Source organism: Caenorhabditis briggsae (assembly GCF_000004555.2).
Source record: "Caenorhabditis briggsae complete genome, chrX, whole genome shotgun sequence".
Taxonomy (NCBI): Eukaryota; Metazoa; Nematoda; class Chromadorea; order Rhabditida; family Rhabditidae; genus Caenorhabditis; species Caenorhabditis briggsae.
This window is the reverse complement of record NC_013491.2, coordinates 4,960,684-4,982,286: the sequence shown is the minus strand read 5'-3', so window position 1 is coordinate 4,982,286 and position 21,603 is coordinate 4,960,684. Positions and strand designations below refer to the sequence as shown.

At 35.3% G+C, this 21,603-nt stretch overlaps 2 protein-coding genes across 2 annotated transcripts; one reads left to right on the top strand and one right to left on the bottom strand.

Annotated features, from left to right (window-relative positions):
• Nucleotides 1-6,308: 6,308 nt before the first annotated feature.
• CBG17309 lies at nt 6,309-6,902 on the bottom strand (the record flags this gene model as incomplete). The annotated part of the gene is made up of 3 exons (XM_002643905.2): nt 6,309-6,441; nt 6,566-6,669; nt 6,828-6,902. The coding sequence occupies 3 exons, from the start codon at nt 6,900-6,902 to the stop codon at nt 6,309-6,311; spliced, it is 312 nt and encodes a 103-aa protein (XP_002643951.2).
• A 2,258-nt stretch (nt 6,903-9,160) lies between these two features.
• CBG27521 lies at nt 9,161-9,277 on the top strand (the record flags this gene model as incomplete). Its single annotated transcript, XM_045239122.1, has 1 exon — nt 9,161-9,277. The coding sequence occupies one exon, from the start codon at nt 9,161-9,163 to the stop codon at nt 9,275-9,277; it is 117 nt and encodes a 38-aa protein (XP_045099971.1).
• Nucleotides 9,278-21,603: the final 12,326 nt, after the last annotated feature.

Genomic DNA, 21,603 nt, shown 5'->3' with positions numbered 1-21,603 from the left:
GTTTCTGGTGAAGCTTGAACAATGCTTTCTGTTTCAAGAGTAAACGAGAGAGGCGAGGGGATTGATGCTGATTAGATTTGAAAAATTTTGCAGCGGCTCCTCGGATTCGGCGTAGAGCAAGTTGGAAGAGGATGATTTGGGAGGTGGAGAAACAAATAGGGGAGTACAAGATCAAGTCGTTTTGATGAATAGGTCGTACATTTCGGACGGAGGAAGAGAAGAGCGTAAAATGGAAAGCCAATCGATGGATGCCAGGTGCTGATTAATGGCTTTGAAGTAGTCTTTGCGAAAATCTAGACGAGTGGATCTATGGGAAGATGGGACGGAGGGAATAGAGTTCTGCAGAAGGGAGAAGTTTACTGTAAGGTGGTCAGAGTTGAGAAGAGGCGGAAGAGAATGTGGGTTGTATATAGGAAGGTCTTGGGAAGAAATAATCAGGCCAAGGATTGAAGAAGTAGATTTAGAGATGCGGGTGAAGAAGTTGATATGCTGAGTTAGGTTTCGAGAAGCAGTTAGGTTTCGAGAAGTGAAGAAGTTGATAACTGTGAATACTCAAAATCCCAATGAGATGAATTTTTCTTATTTCTCCAGCTTTCAGCATGACTTTAGATTTACTAAAGTCTTATTTTCTTTAAAAAATTTTTGGCAATTTGTTAAAATTCTTCCTGAAACTGAAATCGGCTCGTGATATACATTGGAGTTTTTTTTCTGATCGGCTTTCTTTCGAACTTCCATTAGATCTCAAATGACGCGACATTATTTTCTTTTTTCTTTATTTGATCATTCAAAAAAAAACGAATGCATTAACTTTATTAAATTTTTCTGCGATTTTGGTTGATTGGGTAGATGTTGCACTCTTACAGAAAAAACGAAAAAAAAATCTCGATGAGGAACACCATGTTAAGGTAGGACAGAAAAATAAATGAAACTACATTTCTGGGACACTGCGCAGAGAGCTAGTTGATGACACTAAAAACAATTACAAACATTTTGGGTGAAGACGTTGAAGGCTAAGTCTCTACAACTAAAACTATTAATTAAAACATTTTGGCAAAGATGATCGTTTCTAATTTCTACCAAAAACACAAATGGAAAAGCTAACCATTGAAAAACATGATAGCAAAATAAGAATGATGAAAAGATACAATAGAAAAAATGTTTAATTTGAGGAAAATAAAACCCATTGACAAAGAAGACTGCCATGTCAGACGGCTGTCAAGATTGCCTGAGTAGACCCGTTGATAGTGATAAATATGAAGTGTGAGATATGGTAAACTGACGTGGTTATTGGGCAACTCTGGAAAAAAAAACTATGATGAATTGGAAAAATGACGTCATTGACTCCTCACCCTTAATTCAGATTCAAAAATCGGTATTTAATAACATTACGTGGATAACTAGATATGAGTGAGATATAGATGATCTGAAACAATTTATCACTTCACTGTCAACAAGCATCCCAATAACTTACATTCACATCGAGTCGACCCGAAGAGAATATATACTAAACGTCCGATAGCTAGGAAGACATGGAGAGCGACTGACTGGAGATGAGAGGTGTCTGGCAACGACGGATAATCTTTCCTGCGTCTTCTTAGTTACTCCAGTCTCTCCTTTTACTCTTTTTCTCTATTCTCAGGTGCTTTGGCTTCTTTGGCCCTTTTCCCGTGCCAGCCGTGCCAGGGGTGCAGTCACACGCCTATATTCACGAGCTCAGAATGGACTACGAAAATGTGTATACTTTGGTTTCTATTGTCACCTGATAGACAGATCAGAGAATAACAAATTTTTGTTTTCAAGAAATCCCAATTTTTGTTTTCAAGAAATCCTTTTCTGCGTCTTCTTAGTTACTCTAGTCTCTCCTTTTACTCTTTTTCTCTGCTTGGAGGTGCTTCGGCTCTTCTGGTCTGTTTCCTGTGCCAGGGGTGCTGTCACACCCCCAAAGCCACGAGCTGAGAAAGGAGTACAAATGAGCTCTGTATATACTTTGGTTTCTCTTACCCGCTCCGAATAATAAATTTTTGTTTATGAGAAACTGTGAATTATGGTGGGAAGTTTATCGTAGTAAATGGGAATTTGAAGCAGGGGTCAGATATGATGAGAAGAAAGAAGATATATTACAGATAACAAACTCCTCTTAGAGCCTGTCGAGCAACATAAACATCTTCAATGCTTCGGGAAAATGCTTAAATATAATTTCATCATCTATACAAACAGTATCCCTTCAAAGAATAACACATATTTGTGAAATCAGTTTGAAAAAATACAAAGGAACATTGGCCTGGGATATTTTAAACCTGTATTACTTGCTCCCAGAATCATTTTCGTCAAAAGTTGATAAGGTTTTCGTTTGCACCTATCGGTGGTATGGTGCTTCAGGTGATCAAGAGGATTAACGAATTTTCAAATGCCCACGACAGTGTTACATAAAGTCACCGTAGATTACATAATCGAGCTCCAGTGGCTTTTCAGACAAAGATAACTGTATTAGTAGGAGGAAACGAAACAGCAAAACGAAAAACTCACGAGAGTCAGCTGGACAAGGATGGTTCCCCGACAATAAGAACGTTGAGACACTACGATTAACTGGAACGAGCAGAATCTCGTGTTTCATTTTCTCATAAGTCATTCTTCATTCATCTTCATTTTCCCGCATGATAATTTTTCTTTGAAATATTTTCCACCAAGTTTTTTTTGGAATTTTTCCACCTTTTCGGTTGATTTCCCCAAACTGGATTCAGTTCATCATAAAAACTTTTAGTTTTTATCTTTGTTTTTTTTATATTTGGCTCCCATTTGAACTTCGATCAGCCCATCAAATGAGACAATCGTATGTTCTTTTTTGTCTAAACAATACAAAAAAAGTATATACATTTTATTAAATTTTCATAACGTAAAAATAACTAAAATTACATTTTTGGATAGGACGGTAAACGTCAAAGTCTTCACACGAGAAACAAAAATAAACTATTGGGCAAACATGCTGGTGCAAAAGTTTCAACTCAACAACTAAAGCTATACATAAAAAACAAATACATTTTTAAGCGAAGATGTTAAGCTGGCAAATTGGTACAATCAATATCTATTTACAACAATAGCAACGAAGATGTAGATGAAGATCTTTACAATTATTAACAAGCGGGAATGACTAAATCAGGGAGCGAGGTAAATGTTCTATATTAGTCACTAGAGAAGAAGGCTGTCTTGAAATTGTTTCTATAGAAAAAATAAAATGGCTATTAATGATAATACAATTTATTTTGGACTAGATTGCTCTTCTTCTTCTTAGCTTTTAACGGGTTAAGGATAAAGACCTCAGAAACTTTCAAAAGTTATCAATTGATTACAAATGGAAAAGCTAACCATTGAAACACATGATAGCACAATAAGAATGATGAAAAGATACAATAGAAAAAATGTTTAATTTGAGGAAAATAAAACCCATTGACAAAGAAGACTGCCAAGCCAGACGGCTGTCGAAATTGCCTGAGTAGACCCGTTGATTGTGATGAATATACGGTTGAATGAAGTGGTTATTGTGCGATTCTGGAAAAATTATACTAAATTCAACAAATGTCCTTATCGATTCTTTACCTTTATAAAGACCTAATGAACTTGATATTGAATAACATGACGTGGATAACTAGATATGATTGAGATATAGATGATCTGGAATAAATTATCACTTCACTGTCACCGAGCATCCTAATAACTTACGTATACATTGAGTCGACCCGAAGAGAACACCTACTAAACGTGTGATAGCTAGGAGGACATGAAGAGCGAATGACTAAAGCTGAGGCGGGTCTGGCAACAACGATAATCTTTCCTGCGTCTTCTTAGTTACTCCAGTATCTTCTTTTACTTTTTTCTCTGCGTGGAGGTGCTTCGGCTCTTCTGGTCTGTTTCCTGTGCCAAGGGTGCAGTACAACGAGGGATAATCCGTCTGTGCGCCTCCTTAGTTACTTTTATATCTCGCTTATAATCCTTTTCTCTTCCTCTGTTCTCAGTTGCTCTGGCTCTTTTGGCTCCTTTCCCGTGCCAGGGGGTGCAGCCACATGCCCATATTCACGAGCTTGGATCAGACTACGAATATACTCTGTATATACCTTGGTTTCTATTGTCACCTTATAAACAGAGCAGTGAATAACAAATTATTGTTTTCGAAAAATCGAAAATTGTTGAGAGAAGCTTATGAGAGTGGATGGGAAATAAAAAGCAGGAATCAAATAAACTGAGAAAAATGATATATACAACAGGTTGAAAAATCCTCTCAGAATTTGACCAAAAACGTTAAAATCTCCAATGGATCTGAAAAAAAAAACAGAAACTTAATGGAGTCTACAAATTAACAACTCCATATCAGTATTTCGCTTCATAGAACTACACAGTTTCCGGTCAACAGTTCAAAAACGTTGAAGAGAAAGAGGACATGAAAAAGTTGTTTGAATCTATTTCAGAATTTAGTATGTCATATAAAGTTGTTATTGGTTGAAAGCTCAAAATCCCAACGAGATCAATTTTCGTACTTTTGAAGTTTTTATGAACACAGTATAGTCAGAAAATATGTATGGTCACCCCTACCATAACTCCATGTTGCCGTACAAGCGAGAACGCGAACGTTCTTCTAAACGGCGGCACACTCCTCGTTTTATAGCCGTTTTAGCGGCAGTAGACGGCAGGCGCCGTTTGGTGTAGAGGTGAACGCGCTTGTTTTTTTTTCTGTTTTCACGCGCTGACAGAATATCGACAAAAAGTCTGGAATTATCGCCTAACATTTACGAAATCTTGTGTGTACTAAAAAAAATAAATGCTCGTCAAGTAGTGCGCATTTGCCGCAATCGCACGACTTTCCATCAGAATGCATGATCTCGCCACAAGAAAACCCCGTAGAATTTCGTGACCGGCCTCTTTTAAGTTTCACGTTTTCAGGGTGACTTGAAACTTCTTGAATCCGCCATTTTTCTGAAATGTTTTCTTGCGATTTTATAAGATTTTCCTGAAACTAGAATCAATATAAACATTCGAATGTTTTGTCTTAGTTTTTTATATTCGGATACTTCATTGAATTTTACTACGTGAATATACATAAAAATAAATTTTGCTTCGCATCGTTGCATGATAAGTGAAGAAGTGCGACCATGAACAAGAACTATTTTGGTGAAGACGTTCAGGATGAAGTCTCTACAACTAAATCTGTACATAAGAAAACAGCTTGGAAAACATACAACCAAAAACAAAAACAACTTTTTGAGTGGTGCTTATTACGGTGAAGTCATGTAAGTGAAAAATTTAACTGCAAAAGCAGCAACTAATCGTGAACTTTTATAAACAGAAGAAGTAAATGAAAATTAAAAAAAACAAAACATTCGAAAAAAATTTGAAATTCGAGAAAAATAGAACCCATTGACAAGGAAGACTGCCAAACCAGACGGCTGTCAAAATTGCTTGAGTAGACCCGTTGATTGTGATAAACATGAAGTGTAGTATGTTTGAAAGAAGTGGTTATTGTGAAATTCTGAACAAAAATTATATTGGATTCAAAAAATGACGTCATCAATTCCTCACCTTTAATCAGATCCAATGATATTGATATTAAATAACATGACGTGGATAACTAGATGAAATTAGGATGTAGATAATCTGAAATAACTTATTCTTTCAGTGTCAACAAGCATTCTAATAACTTACATTTACATTGAGCCAGCCCGAAGATAATATAGACTAAACGTCCGATAGCTAGGAGGACATAAAGAGCGACTGACTGGAGCTAAGGCGTGCCTGGCAACGACGGATAATCTTTCCTGCGTCTTCTTAGTTACTCCAGTCTCTCCTTTTACTCTTTTTCTCTATTCTCAGGTGCTTTGGCTTCTCTGGCCCTTTTCCCGTGCCAGCCGTGCCAGGGGTGCAGTCACACGCCTATATTCACGAGCTCAGAATGGACTGCGAAAATGTGTATACTTTGGTTTCTATTGTCACCTGATAGACAGATCAGAGAATAACAAATTTTTGTTTTCAAGAAATTCAAAAATGTTGAGAGAAGTTAATCAGAGTGGATGGAAAATATAAAGCAGGGATCATGATCAAAAATATGGAATTACGTAACTTTTCCACCAGATACTGTCATAACATGATATTCTTGAATAAATTAAAAAACTATCATGTCATTAGGTACTTGAATTGTGTGAATCGAGTTTTGGTACAGTTTTAGTGCGTTTGGAGTATCCGCAATAGCTGTTAGCAATCTGGAAAATGAATTAAAAGAAATTTATGCATTGAACTTTATTCACAAACACAACATTTCAAGTTTATTTCATTGGAACACCCAATCCGGAGGACTCATTGTTGAACTCGGCGTATCCAAGACGTCTTATTTTCGCGACATTTGTACTTTTCCATCCAGCGTTAGTTATATTGATGTTATAGGTCCTGGTGTACTCTCTGAAAACAAAATTATTCAGTGGATCCACTTTTGAAACGTATTTCTTTTAAATCACATTGTAAAAATCTGATTAGTTATTTAAAAATATGGCGAAACCTTCTGTGAAAACTTTTCAAAACTTACCCTCCCGTGATCCGGAAATTGCCCATATAGTAGTAGTAGGTGTTGAAGGGACGATCATACGAATTGCAGTTGTGAATTATCTGGAGGTAGAGCTCGAAGTAGTTCTGAAAATGTTAGTTCGAATTTTAATGACATTAATTTTTGAAGCTGTGGAACAAAAGTCGAGCTGAGTTATGAGAAAAAGTATAAATACTTTTTAAAAAACTGTGATCGACTTTTACGCTTTTCATCTAAATTCATCCCAATAAAGTTCTAAACTAACATCCCACACTCCATCCCAAACGTCTTTTCCCTCGATATGGAAACCGACTGTTCCGTGACCGTATCCGGATCTCATATTTCCAATTGCTTCATCACTGAAAATCATAATTAATCAGTTTCAGAGAATTCTGCAAATGCTTGCCTTACAAGAAAAGGTCATCTTCGAAAAGTGTGACGTGGTAGTCATAGTTCTTGTTATAGTTACAAATCAGAGAACCACCAATGTAAACTTGGTAAGAGTTTCCACTTGGATAAGCTAAGGCGTCCAGAATAGAAAGAAGACGAAGAATTTTCCCATTTTTGGATATGGTATGGGGGAGAAGGGGAGATAGGGCCTTTTTATAGTTGAAGAGATAATCTGATTTTTTCGTGAACATCGATTGGAAAATGATCGTAAGAATGATTCAAAAATGATTTGTTTTTTCTTCTTTTTCCCAACAAAAAATTGGAGAAACTTTACGATCATTTTCAAATCAAAAAACGCACGACGCGTTTCAGTGTAACATTTGCAATGTCTTTTTCCGAAGGGAATTTGAAAAATTAAATGACGCATATGGATATTTGAAGCAAGTATAATAATACCAGATCATCCAACTCTAAACCAAATAAAGCGTATCCAAATTGTCGTTGAGCTAAACCAAAAAAATATAGAAGCACCTTTTTTTGTTTCCCTATATTATTGCTAACTGTGTAAAAACGCTTTCAGAGTTTTCATGAAAGTCTTCTTGGAATTTATTATCATTATATTCGGACACCTTTTGCACCTCAATCAGCTCTCGAATAGAAAAACCTTATTTTCTTGTTTAGTCATGCATTTGAAAAAAAAACCAAGTTTTTAATCTTTATCAAACTTTTATGAGAAAAACGTAAATGAGAATAAATTTTTGGCTCACTGTGTAGAGTGCCAGTTGGTAATGATAATAGAAAAATAAATTTCAAATTTCTGGAAGGCTTCGTCGATGATGAGGTAGTACAGAGAAGTAAATAAGACTATATATTTGGGATCCAGCGCAGATTGATAGTTGGTTACTAAAAACAAAAAAAAACATTTTGGACGACGAGGTGCGTGGAATGGTCTTTACAACTAAAACTATACATTAAAAAAAATCAAGAAAAAAAAAACAAAACTACATTTCTGGATGGTTACGTCGGTGGTGTTCTAGTAAAGAGAATTAAATAAATATCTATTTCTGGGATATTGCGCAGAGTGCCAGCTGGTGACAATAAAATACAATTTAAAAAATTTAGGGTGAAGACGTTGAGCACGAAGTCTCAACAACAAAAACTATACATTAAAAAACATTTTGGCAGATGACAGCTTCTTTTTTCTGCCAGAAACAGAAAAAAAACGGCTTTCAATTAATTATTAACGTAAGCATGAATTAAAATGAGGACAAAAAAGATACAATAGAAAAAATGTTTAATTTGAGGAAAATAAAACCCATTGACAAAGAAGACTGCCAAGCCAGACGGCTGTCGAAATTGCCTGAGTAGACCCGTTGATTGTGATAAACATGAAGTGTAGTATATGGTTGAATGAAGTGGTTATTGTGCAATTCTGGAGAAATTATGCTAAGTTGCATATATGACGTCATTGATTCCTCACCTTATTCCAAAATATCGATATTGAATACATGACGTGGATAACTAGATATGAATGATATAGATGTTCTGAAATACATTATTAGTCCACTGTCGACAAGCATTCTAATAACTTACATTGAGTCGATCCGAAGAGAATATATACTAAACGTCCGATAGCTAGGGGGACATGAAGAGCGACTGACGAGAGCTGGGGCGTGCCTGGCAACGATGGATAATCTATCTCGCTTCTCTTAGTTACTCTTATATCTCGCTAATAATCCTTTCCTCTTTTTCTCTGTTTGGAGGTACTCAGGCTTCTTTGGCTAGCTCTGGCATCTTTCCCGTGCCAGGCGGTGCACATGCCCATAGTCACGAGCTTAGAAGGGACTACGAATATGTATATACTTTGGCTTCCTTTACCAGCTGATAAAGCGCGCGGTGAATGACAAATTTTTGTTTATGAGAAACACACGAATTTTGAGAGAAGTTCATCAGAGCGGATAGAAAATGTGAAGCAGGGATCAGATATGATAAAAAGAAATTATGACGAATTTATTATTGTTCTAATGGGGAAGATTTGTTATGACTGACACCATTTGGACATTTACTAGTTAGAGGACAATAGGGAATGATTGCATTTGATATTTTAAACCAGTTCCACGAATAATTAAAATGTATCATTATTACATGCTCTTAGCATCAGATTCGTCGAAGGTTGATAAGTTTTTGTTCGCGCCTGTTGATGTTGTGATGTTTCAGGCCATTAGGAGAATCAACGAATTTTCAAAAGCCCTCGACATCATTACCGGAAGTCACCGTAGATTATATAATCGGTCTCTCGTGGTTTTTTCGACAAAGATTTGGTAGGAACAAACGAAACATGAAAACGAAACACTCACGAGAGTCGGCTAAACAGAGAAGACACCATCTCGCCTTTTCCTAGTTAGCGGGCACAAGGAATATTGGCTTGTGATATTTTAAACCATTAGCCGATGGAAAAAATGCTCCGACAACAACCACATTGAGACATTGAGACACGACAACAACCACATTGAGACACTACGGTTAAATGAAACGAGCTGAATCTTGTGTTTCATTCTTGCGTAAATCATTGATCACGAAGTGTTGTGAAAATGAAATGCCGATCGGATTAAATGGAGGTTTGATCCAAGTACTACCGGCACTCTTCTAGAATCACGGAACAAGAAAAAAACCACGGAACGAAAAAATCACGGAACGAAAAATAAAATCACGGAACGAAAAATAAAATCACGGAACGAAAATTTTGGGTAATCCAAAAATTGTTAGAACCTTCATTCAAGTACCATCCTGAGATCTTACCTTGACATTACATTTTCTTTGCTCAGTATCCAAAATGACACCCGAAATGTGGTGTATTGAGTCCTTAAGGTACACTAGTTGATAGTGTACATGAACCTTTCCCAGATGTTCTGGGGATCATGGGACATATGGGAGTTAGATTAGAGGCTGCAACGAGCAGAGTTATTAAACTTGCCGTCGTTTTTTGGTTGTACCACATGAAGGAAACACGATGATTCAGCCTAAGTCAATAATTGAAGAAACCTTTTCTAATTCAAAATTAGTCTTCTTGGAACAAAATGTTGGTCCGGAATAAGAATAGCCTTAGGCCAAATTGAGTAAAAATCTTGGCATGAAACTTCTTGTCTCGGATTTCTCATTTTTCAAAAATTGGATGATATTTTTGGATTGAGGAAGCTTTCTTCAATCACAGGCTTAGGCTGAAACGCCATGCTTCTTTTATCTGGAACACCCTTAAATGTCAGCAATCTCAATAACTGTTTGATGTAGCTTTAAACTGAATTTTCAGATGTTCTACAGGTCCTATGTAACCTGTTACCTAGCGTATCTTATGAAATTGATAAACCCTATTTTAGTATACTTTTGGGTATTGGACAAAGTAAAATTGATGCCAAAGTCAGTATTATGGATACTACTTGTCAAAGTGAAGAAGATAGCAATTTTTTGGATTACCCAAAATTTTCGTTCCGTGATTATATTTTTCGTTCCGTGATTTTTTTTTCGTTCCGTGATTCTAGAAGAGTGCCGTACTACCAGGTTTGATCCAAGTACTACCAAAATATCCGAGTTTGAAGCAATTGAAGGCAATCCAAGATGTCGTTTGGCTGCATCGGAAAAGTGTGAAGCCACATTTTTTAATTTTATTAAATTATTGCATTCCCTGTAAATTCTTTTATACAGTTTCCGTGGAAGTCTTCCTGAAACTTGAAAGAGTTCATTATAAACAATTCAGAGGCCGTATTCATGAAGATTTACTTTTAGGTAAATAGAACGTGTAAATGATTTACAAAGAGAAAAATAGAGTGATTGGTATTCATGAAAGATTTGTAAAAGAAAGCATTTTCCTTCAGATTTACAGTGACTTTTCTTTCACGTCACTGACATTTTCTTTTTCTTCTAGATTTTTCAATGATAATTTTTTGTGAATATTTACACCTGTAAATCGATTTACCAAAAAATGGATTTACTCGAAGTAAATATTTACCCTTGTAATCTAAATTCAAATATTGTTTTTCACAGTAATTTACAAAAATATGGCAGAGTTGAAAAAAGCTATTACTTAACCTTATGTTAAAAATAGATCTCTAAATCTTTGGCAAAGCTAGACCTTCATTTGACAATTAACTTTTTTTCTGCTTAATAGCATCCGTTCTCTTTGGGAACAATAATAAATAGTTACATTGACTCAAGGCCAGTCATAGGTCACCTCTAGAAATGGTCCGAAAAATGAAAAATTGAGAATATTTCGTTTTTACCAAACATAAAAATAAAAAGCGGAAACGGTCTAGAAATTGTCAGAAAAATGCTACTTTTGTCATTTCATTAACTTTTGAAGTGATTTTTTGGGGATGTGCAACTTTTTTGATTTTTTTTTGATTTTTTGAAATCTAGAAATGTTGTGTGCCTATATAATATTCTCAGTTTCATCATAATTCAAAGTTTTATTTTCAATATTTCAACTTTATTATAATGAGTTTCATCCAAACAGTAAGGAAAATCTTATTTTCTAACCCCCAACGTTGGTAAATAAAATCAAGTCAGTAAATCACTTACCAATAGGAAAATAATTTTCATGAATACCAATCACGTTATTTTCCAATGTGTAAATCAATTTTCCTTTTAAAATGTTTTAAAAGTAAACGTTATATTTTCCTTTTGTAAATATTTTCCTTGGTAAATGCACTTACCTAGGTAAATGTTCATGAATACGTTCGTTCATGAATAGGATCAACATGTTCTTTTCCATTCTAAAAAACGCATCGTGGAGTGTTTTTATAAAATGCTATACAATTTACATACGCCCTTTACTCGAATATGGAACGATAGTCACTTCTCCAATCCTAAAGGATCATATTATAAAATTGGAATCGGTGCAAAAGTCATTTGTTTTCAGAGTTTTCAAAAAATTCAGGATGGCATACACTTCATACTTTGAAGCACTGGAAGAATGTTAGCTAAGTTCCTTGGAGTATCGCAGGCTCTATAATGATTTGGTCTACACGTATAAAATTATTGTTTCCAAAGAAATTATCATGGAGGTTCCAATTTTCGAAATATTTAATCATGCTGGATCATTGCGACGTCACAAATACTATCTCAAATCACTTATCAAAAACTCAACAAAAATATCTTCTCGATTTCTCTCTAATATAGTAATCAGATGTTGGAACTCTTTACCCGTCAAAGTGTGTCCGGTGGAGCCCTCGTCAGCGGCTTTCAAAAATCGACTATTATCCTGTGATCTAAAACATTTTCTTGTCTTGAATTCAACTAATTACTAACTCGGTTTATCCTTTATCTCCCAATTACTACAAATGTATGTCCCTGTTATATCTCCTAGTTTCATAGACATTTCACGTGTTAGTGGTTTTCTCCCCTTCGTTGAAATAAAATAAATAAATAAATAAATAAATACGGCCTCAGTTCTTTTGTCTTTGTGTCTTATATTTGGCTCCATTTTGAACTCCAATCAGAACTTGAATAGGGAAACTTTATTTTCTTTTTCATTCACACATTTGAAAAAAAAGAAAGTTATCAATCTTTATTTAATTTACATGAAGAGAAAATGAATCGGGACAATTTTTGGGATCCAGCGCACATTGCCAGTTGGTTACTAAAAACAAAAAAAAATTTGGACGGCCAGGTGGATGGAATAGTCAGTACAACTAAAACTATACATCAAAAAAAAAACAATTTGGCTGCGATGGCGGTTATCTTGCTGGTCCAAAAACAAAAAAAACTTATCTCTAAATTAGCAATATCCTGCCGCAGAGGTATTCAAAAAATGAGTTAGGTAGAACATTGTAAGAGGGAAACAAATTTGATGTGGAAACATAAACAAAAAACGCTACTCATCAAATAAACAAATTCTCAACTCTAACTCAAATTAGACTCGTCTTCTTGCTCTTAGCTTTTAACTGCTTCTTGAAATGATTTAACAATTTTTTAAAAGACTATCAAATAATAATGAACAACTATTAAGAAACATATAAGTAGATGAGTACAAAAAAATGGTACAATAAAGGATAATTTGAAATTCGAGAAAAATAAAACCCATTGACAAAGAAGACTGCCAAGCCAGACGGCTGTCAAAATTGCCTGAGTCGACCCGTTGATTGTGATAAACATGAAGTCTGTATATGGTAGAATGAAGTGATTATTGTGCAACTCTGGAAAAATTATATTGAAATGGAAAAATGACGTCATTGTTTTCTCACCTTGAAGAATATAAAAAGTTGATGTTGAATAACATGACGTAGATTAAGATATAGATGATCTGAATCAAATTATTACTTATTTAGAAAAGCATTCTAATAACTTACATTTACATTGAGTCGACCCAAAGAAAATATATACTAAACGTCCGATAGCTAGGAGGACATGAAGAGCGACTGGGGAGAGCTTAGGCGTGCCTGGCAACCACGGATAATTTTTCTGTCGTCTTCTTAGTTACTCCAGTTTCTCGCTTTCTCTTTTTCTCTAATCTTAGCTGCTCTGGCTTCTCTGGTCCCTTTCCCGTGCCAGGAGGGTGCATTCACACGCCCATTATCACGAGCTCGGATAAGACTACGAATATGTATATACTTTGGTTTCTTTTATCATCTGATAAACTGCGTGGTGAATGACAAATTTTTGTTTATGAGAAACCCGCAATATTCGAGGGAATTTAAAGCAGAGATCAGTTATAAATCCTCTTATTTGCTTAAAAGTTTCGAGTTCCGTAATTGTAAAAATCATACTTGCTAAATCTTGGCCCGGCAAGGGTTGGGCGTGGCCCGGCCCGGGTTCCGAAAATTTCGAAAATTTTCAGTTGATTTTTGATAAACTTTTTTGAAAATAATTCTAAAGCACGAAATTTTTCCCAGGACCCTTCTCAAAGCTGAAAACAAAGCAACTTTAATAAAATGCTCCCAAAAATCCAGGTTTCTCTCAAAAAATGACTCTTAAAAATCGTTGCCTCAATAACCCGGGCCAGCCGGGCCGGGCCGGGCCAGGGACGGGCCAGGCCAGTGGAAATTCCTCCACCGGCCCGGTCCGGCTCGCGACATGTATGGTAACAATGAAGAAATCTGTCAATGCCTCTCTAAACAAACATCTGCGATGAATCTGGAAACACAGAAACATAATCAACGCTAATTAGCAAATTGATAGCGTCGCATTTTGTAATTTCAGATCTATGTTGTTATTAGCACTCATCACTTGGACAAACAGTAGCTACACAGTTTCATACAGTCAGTTTGAAAACGTTCAAAGTATATTTTCGAAGTACTGTAATGCAACAAATAAAAATATTCAGACTATGAGTTGTTCTTTATCCCTCAAAATAGCCGTTTCTGAAAAAAACAAACGAGTTGTTTCTTGTTATCAGAAAATCTAAGATTTTCAATAGTATATCTGTACTTTGATATGTTGAACATTTCAGTAACTGCTTCTGATTCAGACTTTTTCTAGAACATATTCGATTTAGTCTAATCCAGTTCTTGATGTCGTTCATGAAAAATTCCGAAATAAGCAGAGCTAAATGTAAGACACAACGTTTGTCGAAAACTTGTAACTCGTTAATTTCGTTCAGATAACAACAACAGAAAAGAACAAATATGTATTATTTTTTCCGCAACTAAAAAAGCCTGAAAAAGGAATAAGAATGATTCGAGAAATGACGTGCTGGTCAATGTATATTGAAATAAGTACTGGAAAACAATCTAAATTTCAACTAAATCGAGTCAATCCAAAATGTCGATGACCTGGAAATGTGTGAAACTTTTTTGAGATTTCCTGAATACTTTATTTTTCTCTGGAATGTTTTTTTTCTTGATTTTTGTAGTTCTTCCGATCTAGGAACACTTCTTTGTAAGAATATTGCTCGAAAGATATTTCACAAACAGGTCACTAGCATCAGAACCAATGACAATTCGCTAATTAAAATGAAATAAAAACGGATTTATTATAGAAGCTGGAAATTGGTTTAAAAATTTTTTAGATATGCCTCTAAAAAGACACTTGTGTGACACTGAAATCGAAGTTCCTCCCGAACCAACACCGCTTCATTCTGATCAGATATTTCGAAAGTGCATTGAAATACGGGAACATCAGAACACAAGCTTACGTGATGTAATGCACTTTTTGCAACAAGAGCAGTGATCACTCATAATAGAAAAGAAGGATCGCAACGGCACGTAAATTTAGGCCTATTTCAGTGTTTTTGGTGTTTGAAACTGTAATCAATCTGCTTTGATTATTATTAGCAGAACAACTCCATTCCTTATACATTAATTTATTTATTTACGATTTCGATAATTGTAAGAAAAAAGAAAAAATCATGATAAACAGATTACAGATAAAAAATTGAACCCCAGTAAGATGGTGTGTAGAAAATGAACGAATACCTATTGTGACATGAACATGATAAAAACGCATAGAGTAAGATAATACATATGTTGATTTCAGATCGTCAAAAGATGAATTTTCGTTCCTGCTTATAATTGATGTTTGAGGTGTTCACAAGGATCAACGCACTTTCAAAAGTGCACCACATTTGTCGCGCTATCGCAAAAAGATAAGATGCTACAAATAAAGTGCGACAAAAGTATAAATTTTTTCTGGAATATGTCATGTACTTTTACGATATAAAAGTAGAATGCGGGTACCGATCCATAAATAATATATAAAGTTCATTTTAATCATAATAACAATTATGCGTTTGAGAATATTTATTTTTCATATTCTGAATAAAAATTTTGATCCTGTTCTGAAAAATTTCGATATCGCTCCCCTTACAATTTATGTTTGAAAGTTGGTCAGAAAGCTCGAATAGATTTATCACTTTCAGAGTCGCTTTAATAACAAGGAAGTATAACTAACAAGAGAACCATGTTTAGCCTTCATCTCAGAATTTTTTCTAAATTTGCTCATTTATAGTTTCAAATACGGGCTTTCTTTTGATGTATTTGGTTTTCTGCACAAATTTCTAGAAGTCGAGTTATGGGCTGTTTAAGTGATTTCAGTACTAATTTCTCACTTTTGGAGTGAGTTTTTGAAAGGGTTAATGGGAGTTTTTTGGCATTGTTTGAGTGTCAATCGCAATTATTGAGGTTTCTCTACAATCTGACAAAGTTTCCTCATTTTTCAAAAAAAAATTTTTTTGAAAAAATTTTTGCCATGGGTAAAAATTTTTGCCTTTGCGAAATTTTCAATTTTTCGAAAATTTTTTGAATGTGCTAAAATGAATTCTAAACGCATAAAAATGATAAAATGAGTCTTTTCACAAGATTCTGTAGCCTATATCCGTTTTGAAATCCGAAATTTCTTCCAAAACTCTTCCAAAAACTCTTCCAAAAGTGATTTCTTCCAAAACTCCAATGAATCGTAGTCCTTCGAAAATCACTCAATATCACTCAAATATTGTGAAAACATAGATTTACATACTTCTTGACTGATTTATAACAGTTCCGCAACCAATATGATCAAATAGGGGGATTTCGACTGACATTTTGAGTAGGCTTTTCAGTAGTGCTTCAAGAATTTTTCAGAAATTATCTTTTTCGAGCTTTTTTCTTACTGAAATAATAGAGCAAACATAGTTTTGATTTTTGAAAAGTTCAAAGCATTCCTCCAACATCAAAGAAAAAACTCGGCCACTGCTGCTCGTTTCTTCCACAGTGGAAAATGTATAGAGGAAAAGGGGGAAAGTGGAAGGGAAGGAGGAGACCAAAAAAACAACATATTTTCAGATGGAATTTTCTCGGCTTCTAGAAATTTGTGCAGAAAACCAAATACACCACAAGAAAGCCCGTATTTGAAACTATAAATGAGCAAATTTAGAAAAAAAATCTGAGATGAAGGCTAAACATGGTTCCCTTGTAAGTTTGCATTTTCTAGAGATGTTACCTTTACCTCCGCTTCCCTACTTGAAGACAGCGTAGATTATATGATACGTCTCATGTGGCTTCTGAGACAAAGGTAATTGTATCAGTGGGAGGAAAATAAAAAACTCAACAGAGTCAGCTAGACAGCGATGGTTGCTCAGACAACAAAAAACTGAGACACTACGATTAACTGAAACAAGAGGAATCTTGTGTCTCATTTTTTTATAATTAGTATTGTTTGTTTTAGTATCAGTGTAGACGTAGAGAAGAAAAATGCAGATTCAGTATCTTTTTAGAAAAACTGCACCTGTTTTAGTACAAGTTCTTGGAAATATGTATCCTATGTTCAGGTGAAACTGATTTTTAGGAATGTGATTTTTTTTAATTCGCAAGTTTGAAATTGAGCTTTATAAATAAAATCCGTGTTGGATGCAAACCGAAAATCTTCTGCAACACAACATCTAGCTAAATCCGTAACCCATGTGTATTCCTGTCAAATTCCCTTACTAATCTCTTTGAATTGAAATCTCTTCCATTAAAAAGTTGTAAGCGAGCGCCGTTGAAAAACTCAAAACACAAAAGTGATCTAAATTCATGCATTCCAAGTTTCATTAAGTTTTGTGTAAAGTTTTCTAGGTGTTGTGAGATTTCCTGAATTATTTTTCTGAGTGAACGTTATTTTTGATATTTTGAAGAGCTTCCTGAAACTGAAATTGGTCTATTATACCGTGCTTTCATATAATAAAAGCCCACCCAAACCATCAACTTTGAGTTCAATTATCTCGATTCCTGTGAAAAATATCAAAACTCTCTCAACTGGTAATTTACTAATGATATTATGGTTAACAATTTATCACTTGACAAAATTTTGATATTTGTTACAAGAATAGCGATAATTAAGCTCAAAGTTGACGGCTTTTGGCTTCTATTAAAGAAAATACGGTAAAAATTTGATTTTTTCTGCTTTGTTGTTTTCTATTGGGCTTCCTTTTGAATTTTCATCAGCTTTCAAATAAGACAACCTCATTTCTTTAATTATTTTATTTTCAAGCCAATTTATAGCGCAATTTACTTTTTTACTGTAAATCCATCATAATTCAACCAAGAGAACGTTATGATACATAATTTTTTAAAACCATATTGTAGGTTACTGAGAATTGTTTTTACCAACAAATTGTCTAAGAGGTCCAGTTCAAAATAAAATGATCGAAACATTTTTTTTCAGCAAATTCTGCATGAATTTTGAAGTACTGGAACTAACCAAACTACTCTGAATTGTTCTATATCCCTCATAACATTTGTTTCTAATAAATGAATGAGTTGCTTCATCGCCTCCTACTTGATATCATAATCTCATGCATTCTAAATAGTACATATGTACTTTTACATTCTTACAACATTTCAGCAACAGCTTTTTGATCCAGATGCTATATTTATATTCTAGAACATATTCGTTCTCGTCTAATCCAGTTCCAAGTGCCGTGTCATTTATTATAAATTCTAAAATAAGGGCAGGACTTGTTGCAACATGGCAGAGACCTGAATTGTCAGAACGTTTTTTTCACCGTAACGATTTTGCTGTAAAAAAAATAAAACTTTGATTTTTTCGAGTAATTCCTGTTTATTATTTTTTTTAATCTGTTTTTTCAAGTGAAAACGATGTAAATATTTTTCTTCCTGAGTAGTCTATTTTTTGCATCCTGCGTCTCATCTAGCTACCTTCAACAGAACTGCTATCTGGCTGGCTGAAAATATTTTCTGAGAGACTAGAATTTTCGGGCTCTATTCTAGTTTAGAGGTCACAAAAAATTTAGAGGTCCGAAAAAAATTAGAGGTCCCAAAATAAAATAGAGGTTCCAAAAAAAATTAGAGGTCCCAAAAAAGTTTAGAGGTCCCAAGAAAAAATAGAGGTCTGAAATACGAAAAATGCGCAGATGTTGGAATAATGTACTAGTATTTGAACTGTGTGAGTAGTTTGAGTTTTGGGATCTTATAGGATGATATGACTACTCCTAACAATTTTAGCTCCAATTCTCTCGCATCTTGCTGATGAACCCCAATTTACATATGAGGAAAATTTGGGCAACACAGTAATGACTCCGTGATTATGCTGTCTCTCAGACTTAGATAATTGTCAGAAAATATGCATTCCTAAGCCTATTAGAAGTATAAAATATATCATCAACAATTATTTTGCTATAAGACCTCAAAACTTTAAATTCTTACACAATTCAAATTCTAGTACATTATTCCGGCATCTGTGCATTTTAAAGTTTTGGACCACTATTTTTTCTTGGGACCTCTAAACTTTTTGGGACCTCTAATTTTTTTTGGGACCTCTATTTTTTTTGGGACCTCTAAACTAGAAAAGAGCCAATTTTTGTTTGTTCTTTTGTGATCCCCATATGCGTCGTTAGATATTCACTTCCCCATCAATATTTATTGAGACATTATGAATTAGAAATACATTACAGGCAGTGACCCCAAAAACCAAATGAACTGACCTAACCCATATTCTAATTCTGTGCTGATGCTCTCCCTTTGCCTATATCAATGTGTGTCATTGAAGGACACACATATATGTGGTTCACGACTACCAGTCTTTTGTCTAAATCTCTCTGTCTCGCATGTACTCTCTCGGTTTGACCTCTGGAATGCAACAAGACGTTGGTTTGTGTGGTAAAAAAGAGTGCATCAACGACGTAAGGAGACGAGCAAGAGGACAGATCGATAGAGGTGAGAAAAACAAGAAGGATCAATGACCAGAAGAGGTGTTGAGGTTACTGTAGGGGTTAGTTTTTGGTTGAGCCGTGAAGGTGGCTGCATTCATATGTTCATGAATCTGTTAGTTTTGACAAAAATAGGTTTTAACGTTGATCACATTTTTACAGCTCTATATTCTACAGTTCCTTGACGTTATCGAAAAAAAACTTGAAAAACTTGGTAGAAGTCATACTGTACTTCTTGCATACGATATTTAATGTTTTCCTGTCGTCTAATACCATACCTTATTTCTTCCCAAGAAGTAGTATACCAATACAGATGGAATATTTATGTCCGGATAGTGTGATCCAAGCTCACACTTCCAAACGGATACATTTACATTGTTATGGGTCTAGGGAGACATACGTATCACCTTGCGCGTTGAACTTTTATTTCCCCCTTCTTGTTTTTGTTGTTTCTAACTACCGTAGCAAGAATATGCCATCGTGTCTTACACAAACAAAAACGGACCATCGACGCAATACTCGGTGACCCTGGAGAATATTGCCCTTGGCAAAATATATCTCAATCGATGCAATGAACAAGAAGGGCACGACGTTAAATGAATAGAATAGGGGGCGTTGGGTAGTCGCAACAGGAGGCAAATGAGTGAAGAATCGGGAAGGCATCTGGGAAGATTGTTGCGCAATCGGTTTTGGTTGGGCTCGTTCGCGCACGCAACCTGTTGATGGTCATTCTTAATTGTGCACACCTGTGTGGTGTGACAGCCAGCTTTTGTTACGGTAATTAGGAGCTTGTTTTGAGAGATTAACATCTTTAGGATGACCCTATAAGTTGAACTTTTTTTTCAATAATTCATCCCTGACTTTTAACTCTTGAATAATGATTTTCTAGGTTTGCGTGATATGATGAAAAATACAGTACTGGTCCATAAAAAACTCTGCATTCGTAGAATTATTTAGAATATTTCAAACAATTCTGTGAATGCTTCAATCTAGATCCGTTTTACACCCTCCAAAAATTTCAAAATGACAGGAAATTTGACAACCAATATTCAGATTTTTGAAAATGCCAAAATTGAACTGAAATTGACCAGTACTGTTTATTGTTCATAAGTGTCGATTTCTAGGTTTTGAAGTTTAGAAAATCAAGTTATTTTTGAAAAAGTCAAAACTTCGAAAATCGATTACAAATTTCATTAACTCTCGCTGGAGCCCATTTAGAATCCTCCCATCAAAATTTCTGAATAATTTACGCCGCCTTCTTGTTCCAATCGTGAAAAGATCCTTTCGCATGTCCTCAAGTACACATAGGCTCTTTCTCTCGGGGCCATCTCCCCCCTTTTTCTTCTCTCTCCCTTGACTTGAACCATCTCCTCTTTGTGGACGCTTCTCTGATGACAGCCCCACTCGCCGAGTCGCCCCTTTTCTTTCTCTCTCTCTCTTTTTCTTTCGTTCGACACTCCACTACGCAACAATTGTTTTCTATTACAGGTTATCGTTGTCACGACGAAGACTTTCAGATACTATCTTATCATCGGCGACTCTCTGAAAACTTTTGGTGAGAGTAAACAAAGCGAGGAGTGAGACGAACAGGTTGGTTTTAATTTAATACGTTAAAATTGAAATTCAAAATTGAAGGCAGTTCTCTCTTTTTCTTCATTTCTCATTTCTAAATCCTTCCTATTCTCCCTTTTCCCAAAGGCGACTATTTTTCACTTTCATTCTTCCTACCCTGTCCCATTCGGTGCCTTACACGCTTCGCTATCTCCCAGTTCCTTCTTTTTCGTTTTTCTTCTCCTCTCCCTGCGCCTCTCCTCGGCGCCAACCATCCTTTCAAATATTTTCGTCTAGCCAAGAGAGACTCAGCGCCTGGCGACTCGGGCGCGCGCGCCAGAGAGAGTGAGAGGGAGTAGACTGGCTTTTGAGGGACGAGACAGAGTGAAGGGTTATGAAAGTGAAACTGTAATGTTTGGAACACTGTCCGACTACTTTTTTTTCTTTTTTTTCCCATGAAGATCATCATCTCCTATACTTCTTTTCT